At 45.9% G+C, this 10,364-nt stretch overlaps 1 protein-coding gene across 2 annotated transcripts; it reads left to right on the top strand.

Annotated features, from left to right (window-relative positions):
• Nucleotides 1-849: 849 nt before the first annotated feature.
• On the top strand, nt 850-9,839 carry S100a10 (S100 calcium binding protein A10). 2 transcript variants are annotated; one of them, XM_032898524.1, is made up of 3 exons: nt 850-974; nt 7,010-7,161; nt 9,443-9,839. In XM_032898524.1, the coding sequence occupies exons 2-3, from the start codon at nt 7,030-7,032 to the stop codon at nt 9,596-9,598; spliced, it is 288 nt and encodes a 95-aa protein (XP_032754415.1). In that variant the 5' UTR covers nt 850-974; nt 7,010-7,029; the 3' UTR covers nt 9,599-9,839. The 2 variants fall into 2 exon arrangements, with proteins under 2 accessions (XP_032754415.1, XP_032754414.1); XM_032898523.1 differs by lacking the exon at nt 850-974 and adding an exon at nt 5,594-5,649.
• Nucleotides 9,840-10,364: the final 525 nt, after the last annotated feature.

The following is a 10,364-nucleotide window of genomic DNA, read 5'->3' as shown; positions in this document are numbered from 1 at the left end:
GGGTGTGATTGTCAGGGGACACTAAAGTTGTCTCTAAATATCTTCTAGAAATTTCTTCTAAAGAGCTTTTTAGGGCCAAGTAGAGTCAAGAAGGAGGCTCCGAAACAGATTTTAGCAATATTTGCCACAACTAAAACTCAACTATAGACTAAGCAAAACCACAAGCTGTACCAGGAAAGGTGAACCCTGTTACAAAGATGCCCCTGAAGCTGACAAATAGCACCCGCCCTGCTCCTCACCACCCAGTGGTGGTAAGGCTAGACAGGAGCTCAGGGGCCTTAGCTTCTGCACTCAACACAGGAGACCCCAGGATCAGATCCTAGAGCAAACTAGGTGACTAAGCTGAGACCGGTTCAGCGCGTTCCTTCTGCTCATCCAAGAAATAATTCCTAACCCTGTAGGTTCCGGCAGAGGCGCTTGGCTCTGGTTCTGCGCCAGTGTACCCCGCAGGACCGCTGGATTCTTATTTCTACACTTACCCACTTTCTAAAACCAAACCCGAGAGGAAGGGCGAGGCCCTGTATGAGAATGCCCTGAAATATCCGAGACTAGAGCATTCCTCCGTAGGGACGTTTACAATAGGGCTGTCCGGGCAAAGTTACTATGTCAGCAGAGTGAGTGGAAATGTGTGTGTGTGTGTGTGTGTGTGTGTGTGTGTGTGTGTGTGTGTGTGTGTGTGTGTGTTTTGGAGAGAGAAGGGAGAGGAAGAGACGAGAGATTGAAAGATTGGGGGGGGGAGAGGGAGGGAAGGAGAGAGAGAGGAGAGAGAGAGAGAGAGAGAGAGAGAGGGGCGGGGAGAGGGGGGCAGGTGGGGGATGGGTGGGGAGGGCGGCTGCCTGCCCTCCAGGCTCCTCCCGCTCCGGAGCGCCTCCGCCCTCGGTACCCGCCCCGCGTACAAAGACGCGCGGTCTTCAGCGCCAAACCCATCGCTGTGTGCCCAGCTCTTCCAAAGACTGCAGCGCCTCAGGGCCCAGGTGAGTCCCGCACTAAATATCTGCCCTCACCCCACACTCGCTTGCTTCAGCCTCCAGCGGGGTTTCGCTAGTGCCTCGCCCCGCGGGCCTGAGTGAGGCCCCCTTCCAGCTCGCAAACTGCTTCGGACGCCCCCAACCCGCTAGGCTGGAGGAAGCCAACTCTCGTCTGCAGCTACCCCACCCTGGCGTCGGGGCCGCCGTTCCTCTGATCTCACTTTCAGCGTGTAGTTCTTCCTTTTCATCTCTTCTACTTTGGAACTAGTCTTAAGAGTTAACTGGAGTTTAGCAGATCTGCTTGCGCCCTGTCCCAGCTGGCAGTTCCTTGCAGCTTTAGACTACAGGCAGACCTCAGTCCAGATGTTCATAGCCTCCTCCCCAACCAGACTGTCTGAGCTGCCTTGGTCAGGGAGGACTGGCGGCTTGGCAGCTGGAGGATTCCCTTTCTAAAGGACCCTGTCCTGCTGGTTGCCTTAGCCCCAGTGCTAATTGCAGGTTGGTTCAGAAGGATCTTTAAAGAAGGACTTTCTATTCGTTGTCTTTATGAAGAGGTGTTGGGGTGAGTTTCTCTCTATCAAGTGTTTCTCTTGCTACTTGAATTAAATAAAAGAGAGGTGGAGCGAGAGCAGGCTTGGTGTAGAATCTTCAGTCCCGGCTTAATTTGATGCGGTGCAGTGAGAGGGATGTACCTGCTTCATGGCCTGAGCTTGGTTACAGGAATGACTGAGCTCGTCCCCAGCCCTGCCTGGGAGGACTCTGGAGAAATTGCTGAGTGGGTGGCAAGGAAAACAGAAAAGTAACAGACCAGTAAAGAGCCCAGAGCCACATTCTGAAATCCATAGAACCCACCTCCCTTCATTCTCCTACCACCCCCACCCCCACCCCAAGAAAGCTAGACACATTCTGCAGGGTGGGGCTAGCACAAAGGGTTCCTGGATTCTCCTAGTGATCTGAGGCCTGTGACTCAGCTGTGAGACCTTGGGTGTGGCCTAGCTGGTTGCTGATTCTCTGTGAACGGTTTGAACAGATCGCTCCCTGAAGGAAAAGAGGAACTGTGCCATCTTCCAGGGCATTTTCCAAGAGGAAATGAGTCACAACTAACTGGCCACCAACCTGCAGGAGGGGTTTCTTGACTGAGCTGCCTGTGAGGGCAGTAATTAGACTGGCAGAACCTCGCCAAGTCTCTCTCTTTCCTCCTGAAGCTTGCGTTTCAGCTTCCAGGAGTGGATTTTTTGCATGTTGTACTTCAAGTTAGGTGGAGACACCCTGTCAGAGAGCCTTCGGTGTGTTTCAACAAATTGCAAACGATAATGTCAGGAGTTGGAGCAGGAAGGAGTTCATGTAATTCACTGAAATTCAATTTTCCTTAGTCTCCCCCACCCAGATTCCTATGCAATGTCTATTTAATCGGCGGTGACAGTCTGAGTCTGTCTGTCTGTCTGTCTGTCTGTCTTTCTTTCTTTCTTTCTTTCTTTCTTTCTTCTTTCCTTCCTTCCTTCCTTCCTTCCTTCCTTCTTTCCTCCTCCTCCTCCTCTTCTTCCTCCTCCTCTTCCTCTTCTTCTTCTCTTGGTTTGCTGGCATAGAGCAGTTATTTGTGTTCACTCTGATTTCTGAGTGACGTTGTTCCCTGGCTTTTCCAGAATACAACATCAGATAGACTGTTGTCCTCCTATACCTGGCCTCTGGCCAGCCTCTGAGCAGTCACCCCAGTGGTCAGGCCCTGGGCTGGGTGGGGCTGAGTCTGGATGCTTCTCTGCTTTCCACTGACAGTTAAAAAAAAAAGTCGTGTCTCCCTGCCTCCCCTCCCAGCAAATACATAAGTATTTGATATGCCTTGGACACACTCCATCCATTTAAGCCTAGCTAAGGGAACAATGGGATTCTTTCAGAATTATGAAATAAACTAATGCTCACAGTACTGGGAAAAGCTGCACTAAAATATGGGCTCTCGGGATTCACAACTTAGGAATCACATCTCAAAAGCAAAGGAAGTAACATGCTTGGCATGTGTGAGGCTCTGGTTCTTCAGGACCACGGGCCACCCCTGGGGGGAGACAGGGAGGGACTGATTGACTTTTAAAAACAACTTTCACCCCTTCAACTAAATAATTCCCACTTTCAACTAAATAATTCCCACCTTCAACTAAATAATTCCCACCTTCAACTAAATAATTCCCACTTGCTGCTGTAGCCAGTGTTGGTTGGGTTGCTGGATCATGACAGCATCTCATGGAAATATGGGTGGGTGTTCTTTGTTGAGTTCTTTCTTGCTACTGAATTGCATCTGGAACTTTCTTTTGCAGACCATGTCTGTAGTAAGCAAGTTTTACTTGGGGAGAAAGGCTGAGCCAAAATCCATTGTTTTAATCTCATTCCTACACCAAATATACTTTAAGGGTCTGATTCAAGAATGTTCTCTGGATTCAATTAAAAAAAAAAAGAAAAAAGAATTGTTCTTCAAATTTTCCTAAACAAAGAACAGAAGCTCTATAAATGTTTTAAAATAATGGATGGTTATGCTCACCAACACCATAATTAACTGGGTGGCTTCAAGAAAAGTAAGATATGGACAAAATGCAGATGAACAAAGTAAATCAGGCCTCCAGCTTCTGAGATTTATAGCCTAGACCTGGGTATAGGTCCCCATCTTATGCCCCTCCCACAAAGACCAACAGAGAAAATGAGAACATTGTTGGTACTTCACACCATAGGCGATGTGTATGCAAAGGAAACAAAAACAGGAATTGTTTTCTTCAGAGGAAGAGAGAGTTAAGACAGGTTACTCAGGCTAACGTGAAGGGCATATGCTGATATCAGAATAAAATGGTTCAGTAAAAGGTAAGTAGGTAAGGCCTGGGTCTTTCCTGAAGTGCTAGCCAAGGAATGACAAGTGTGATGAATGAAACCAAGAGGAACAGCAGGAACTAGAAGCCTGTGCATCTGACCAGACCTGCCTAGCAGGACACATAGTTTATCCCCTTGTGTGTGGAATGTGTATGCTGTACCCTGCTGTTCCATTCATAGGTGAACCCTGATGAGGCCTTGTTCCCCACCCTTCCCAAAACTCACATCCTTCAGCTGCTGTGCTCTGAGCTACACTGTTGTCATCTGCCTAAAGGCAATTGCATCTGCATCGCCTCTGCATTGAGTGATTCATTTAGCAAGTGTCATCCAGTGGCCTCTCCATTAAAGCAGACCAACGTGTGGTTCAAGATGGCTCTAGAGCCAAGGGAGGCAGGGGAGAACAGGTGTATCTGAATTTACCAGGTATGGAGTGGGGTGTCAGGGACACTGAAGAGGTTCCCCGAAATCTCAGACCAATGCCCAAGGCCCTCCTGACAAAGTGTTACCCAATTAGAAGGGGAAGGCCCACCCCATCTGGAGTGGAGTTCGTGGGGCGTTAGGTGGACTGGAGAGGCCAGATTCTTAAAATTCCTAAAAAGCTTTCATTCTAGTAACGGATTATAGAGCTATAGTGAGCCCTGTAAATGCAAGCCCCATCCAAGCAATGGAGGATCCAAGCAGAGAAGGACAATATGATGCATTCATTCATCCAAGAGAGCAGCAGTTTCACATTTCTGTTACGTGTGTTTGCTTGTTTGTTGTTTCGAATTTTGAGACAGGGTCTATATAACCCATGCTGGCTGATAACTCCATTTCTCCTGTGACCCCTCCTCACCCCGGAGTGCTAAGTTCATAGTTCTTGGGACTGTTCCTACGACACCTGGATCCTTTGCCTTACTGTAAACCTTTCTCCAGAAAAAATTTCTTGCCTATAGCCCTGGTCCATGCCCTCTGGGATCAAAGGCATATGCTGTGAATTTCAACTCTGTTTTAACATTCTGGCAATCTCTATATTATTATTGCAGGTATTTTGAACAAGCAGGGGGTCAGTGGGCTGTTCTGTTTGCCACTCTGTGGAATAAAACAGGGAAGTTGGGGTGGGAGGACCTAGAGCAGAGATGAAGCTTCAGGGAGGAACACTCACTTCATAGCCCCCTGGGTAAGGCAGGAAGGAGTGGACTCACCTCAGACCTTAACTCTAGGCAAGATAGCCTGACCTCACCCTCCTGAAGAAGATATTCAAGTGAGGCCAGGATTTTCTCTGCTTATAGCTTACATTCCCTGGGAGTCCTAAATTGGTCTGTTTTTCTATTTGGGGGAATCCCTCTTTAGCTCTGCAATACCTCCTGATGCCTGGGAGGAAAGTACAATGGATATCCACCTAGTTCTAACAGCTGGGTTGTCTGGAATCTGGAATTTTTGCTGTGAGAGGAGGTCAGGAAGCTCTGTGTCACTGAATGTGGGCACAGACTTTAAAAACTTCGTTAACATCTGGCTCCTTTCCTGAATGATTGAAGGACTGAGGTGGCCATCCCATGTCCTTCTTTAGGTGACTGAAATCCAGTTCTCTTAAACTCTGTGCTTCTAAATCAATCCAGGCAAGGTGGACTCCCTTGAGCCACTAGAAACCTATAACCAGGATTGGGGTGGTGGGGCAGATGGGAGCGGTATAATAGAGGAAAAGGGGAGGGGCTCCTCTGGGTTTCATGCCAATGTACACCTTGAAGTATAAACTTGCTGCTGTCCACGTCATGCAGATGGATCATGCCGGATCCTCGTTGGGGGTGTTCTCAGGTGTGGGATTCTTTAGCTGATTCCAATTTTTCTGAGAAAGGTAGAGTTACAATCCTTAAATATAACTCTTCAATGCTAGTGTTGAGTACCACACCTTTGACCCTGTAAAAGATAGTATTTAGAAGCCAGGCCTAATGACTCAGACTCCAAATACCATCTACTTGACAGACAGAGGCAGGGAGCTCTCAAGTGAAGGCCAGTGTAGGTAAATTAGTGAGACCTGTCTCAAAATAAAAAGTGAAAAGAGGGTCAGGGTGTACATATATTTCAGTGATAGAAGACATGCACAGCATGAGTGAGGCCCTAGGGTTGTGTGTGTGTGTGTGTGTGTGTGTGTGTGTGTGTGTGTGTGTGTGTATGTGTATTGGGGTAGGTTACAGAATTTAGGGATCTGAGCAGGCAGCAGGATTCAGACCAAAGCACACCCCAGGTTCCTGTTGTTACTCTTCAGCCAGCTTCTTCCATCTATACTCAAAACTCTATGTGGACCCTGAGCTCCGCTAGGCACTGAGGCTGATTGAAACATTTGCTCCAGTTCATTGTACTCAACACAACATTTCCTTTTCTCTCTTTGAACTCTTCATGAGATGAAAGGCCCTTGGTCCCTCACTGCACCCCAGCTTGTAAGGAAAAATGCTTCTGCATAGTTGTGCCAAAAATGTATCTGGTTCCTAAGGAGTTTGTATATATTCTTTTTTTTTTTTTTTCCGGAGCTGGGGACCGAACCCAGGGCCTTGCGCTTGCTCGGCAAGTGCTCTACCACTGAGCTAAATCCCCAACCCCCAGGAGTTTGTATATATTCTTACCTATTCCTTCTCTGTTGAGCTTGATAGTGACCTTTATGGAGTGTGTACTCAGACAGAACAGCTGCGTTTTACTGCTAGAGCTCAAGTTCAGGGTGTTAGTAGAGTATACACAGCCAGCAGACAAACCCATCTATAAGCAAGTTTCTAGAGTCGGATTGGTCCAGGTCCCTTAGTCATACCTGGAGGGCTGAAGCTTCTATAGTAACCAGGTTGGACTTGTGACTTGTTGTTGTTCAGCCATTTCGAAGAATTACATTTTTAGCGTCAAAAGAATTAAGAAAACATCTCTTTCATTTGATACTTTCTGGTTGAAAAGAGTAGCTCTTGCTTTGCTTTTCCAGAAAGTTAGACCTTCTTTTTCTTGATTAGGAACATGTAGCGTAGCTGACATCTGGGTAAACCCCACATTCTGAGATTCAATAACCTGAAGTGTCTGTTGCTACCAACAAAAGCCCCCAAATGAAGCCTTAGATTGATTGAATTTTGTGGGAAATGTTATTAGCCCTTCTGCTTTATCCTTTTCCATTACCGTCTACCAGTTTTCATACATGTAGTTTAAAAGTTAGTGCAAACTCTCTTTCTGTCCTTTTACAGGTTTCAACAGATTCTTCAAAATGCCATCCCAAATGGAGCACGCCATGGAGACCATGATGCTTACATTTCACAGGTTTGCAGGAGAAAAAAACTACTTGACAAAGGAGGACCTGAGAGTGCTCATGGAAAGGGAGTTCCCTGGGTTTTTGGAAGTAAGTGCTGAAAGTCTCAGAACCAGACATAAAAATCAGAGTGCCTTCCCTTTCCTTCCATCCCTTCCCTATAGGGTCACTACTTGCGCAGCTGTGATCACCCCCATTCTAGCTCAGTAAGCTAGTTCCTCTGCTGCTATAGGCACAGTGATGCAGTCCCAGACAAGCACACAGAAGCTCTAGGTGTGAACTAGTGCACAGAAGCTCTAGCTGTGGACTAACAGTGACAAGTGGCTTTCACTTGTCCCAGTTCCCTCCTCGCTAAGATGAGACGTTTGGACATATTTATCCACACGCCTACTTTTAACTTGTTATGATTCTTCTAGATAAACTTGAAATGCAAGGACAAAATGTGCTCTTTGTAAGCCGATCCATCACATCGGCAGAGACATTCTCAACATTAAAATACTCATCATGTGTGACCTAAGGCACAGAGCCTTCCATACTCATGGCTCTATGACAGGAGAAGCATATATGCAAGCCACTAACCATGGCAGAGTGGCTTACTCCAGGCACAGACAGGGCCATAATTCTAGATGTTTACTCCCTGCGTTAACAGAGCATTTTGTTTCTAAAGTAGATGGCTTATGTCATCCAAACTTCACTCATTCTGACCACAGCCAGGAAGCTGGGGGCGAGACCAGAATTAGCTACATAAAGCAGGTTTCAGTTGATAGCTTAGGGTAGGAGTTTGCAGTCTTGGGCAGACACTATGACTCTATCATAAGAGATCTCTGAGTGCAATGTGTAAGCATCCAGCACATTTAAATATTGCATGGCAGTCAGTTCTCCCACTAACCATTCAGTCATTGGAATTCATCTTTAATATCCTCTACTGCATTAGAGGTTATTTCTCTCTCTGAGATAGCCTGGACCTATAGGAGTAACCACAATTTTGCACTTCTAACCAGCGTATCGGCAAAAGAAATAATCAAGCTAATCACCGTAGAAACAAGATGTAAGTCAGGGCATCTGCCTGTCTATTTCTGCCCCACACACTCATGCTATGCATTAAGGAGTTTTATGATTCTATAATACATATTCATTTGAGTGTGTGTCTGTGTCTGTGTATGTGAGTGCGTGCACACGCGTAAAGGCCCAAGTATCATCCCTCTGCCTTAAAACAATTTTTACATTTATTTACTTATTTTTTGTGTGTACTATAGCATGCATGAGGAGATCAGAGAACAACTTGGTGAAGTAGATGATCTCCTTCCATCATGTAGGCTACAGGGGTTTACAGGTCATCAGACTTAGCAGCAAGCAGCCTTACCCACTGAGCTATCTCATAGGTCATCCCATTTGAAATAAGGTCTCTGACTGAGCCTTGACTAATTTGGCTAGACTGGCTGGCCAGTGAGTCTCGGGAATCTTTCGGTTTCTGCCTCCTCCTGTTGCTGGGATTCCAGGAATGCACTGATGCACCAGATTTTATGTGGGTGCTGTAGAGGCAAACTCGGGTTCTCATGCTGGCCCTTCCCAGCTGAGTCACCCTCCCAGCCACACACGCTTGTTTTGAAAGTTGTCCAATGTATAACATCCGGTGATGACAATAACATGGCATAGGTTTACCAACTCAAAGAATGGAAGGAGGCAGACCATGTGATGAGCATTTCAGTTCATGAAGAGTAGAAGGCCTCCGAGAGAGCTCTCACATCCAAACTCCTGCATTCACAGTTACAGTGGATATAGGAAGACAGAGTAAACTGTGATGGACTCAGGCTACATAGTTGATATGACAGATACGGCAGCACACTTGCTCGTCCAGCTGTGCGAAGGAGAAGAGGGTTCTCTGAGTCTTCTCTAAAACCAAAACTCAGTGTCCTCATTAGCACCTGCTTAAAACTAATAAAACAGTGAGTCCACCCGAAATTTATCCCTGAGTAATCTGAAGCTCCCCTTCCATATGGAGTTCCCTTTAAAGGATCCATCCGTGGTGTCAGGAATGAAAATTTACTTTTAAAAAAAAATCTAAGTTTGAAGTAGAAAACGGTGAGTGTAGTTTTTAGGCACAATCTAAATATGAAGTTATTGAAAAGGCATTCTAAAGGGAAAATGAAAAAAAAAAAAACGTGCTGATGACTTAACAAAGGTCACTGAGGACCTAAGACTGGAGCCGAAGGACTTGAAAGATTATGCTTATGCACATGGCTGTCAGCAGTTTGGATCAGATAAGATAACAGTTGCCTACATCATAACATCATAACTGACATTGTTTGCCTTTGCTCTTATTAATTTTATTTATTTATTTATTTATTTATTTATTTATTTATTTTTTTAGAATCAAAAGGACCCTCTGGCTGTGGACAAAATAATGAAAGACCTGGACCAGTGCCGAGATGGAAAAGTGGGCTTCCAGAGCTTTCTATCACTAGTGGCGGGGCTCATCATTGCATGCAATGACTATTTTGTAGTACATATGAAGCAGAAGAAATAGGCCAACTGGAGCCCTGGTACCCACACCTTGATGCGTCCTCTCCCATGGGGTCAACTGAGGAATCTGCCCCACTGCTTCCTGTGAGCAGATCAGGACCCTTAGGAAATGTGCAAATAACATCCAACTCCAATTCAACAAGCAGAGAAAGAAAAGTTAATCCAATGACAGAGGAGCTTTTGAGTTTTATATTGTTTGCATCCGGTTGCCCTCAATAAAGAAAGTCCTTTTTTTAAGTTCCGAATTTGAGGTAATGCGTTTCTTGCTCCTTCTGAAATGCTTGCTCTCTGTGCCTTTGGGTCAGGAAGAGTCAGCATGACCTTAGGCAGTCAGCATACCACAGGGCAATCTCCATAGGACCAGTGAAATGAGAAAGCACTTCCGCTCAGGCTTGGATCTGACTTTTCTATCTACTCTTGAAACTATGTCAAAGTGAAGGACCAAACCTCAAAGTGTTCTAAGAATATTTTCTTATTCTGTAACTCCTCAGCACAGTCTTACCCAGTTAAACAAGTGCTGTGGTGGCCAGCACATTGGATGTCCATGATGTATGAGCCCCTTTTCTCACTGCAAAAACTATTACAACAAAATCTAAAGCCCAAATAAACCCATCAGAAAATAAGCCAGAGTTCATGGTGGTGACACACACCTTTAATCTCAGGAAGCAGGGACAGGCAGATCTCTGAGTTTGAGGCTAGCCTGGTCTACGGAGGGAGTTTTAGGAAGCTAGGGCTACACAGAGAAACCCTGTCTTGAAAAACAAGTAACA

This window comes from Rattus rattus, chromosome 3 (genome assembly GCF_011064425.1).
Source record: "Rattus rattus isolate New Zealand chromosome 3, Rrattus_CSIRO_v1, whole genome shotgun sequence".
Lineage (NCBI taxonomy): Eukaryota > Metazoa > Chordata > Mammalia > Rodentia > Muridae > Rattus > Rattus rattus.
Note: the sequence above shows the minus strand (reverse complement) of the source record. Positions and strands in the feature narration are given on the sequence as shown.

What these genes read in the sequence shown, in the direction of transcription:
- S100a10 (XM_032898524.1), top strand. Translation starts at nt 7,030, where the DNA reads ATGCCATCCCAAATGGAGCACGCCATGGAGACCATGATGCTTACATTT. An exon ending in AGTTCCCTGGGTTTTTGGAA is followed by an intron (nt 7,162 to 9,442) that starts GTAAGTGCTGAA and finishes TTATTTTTTTAG; the next exon opens with AATCAAAAGGACCCTCTGGC.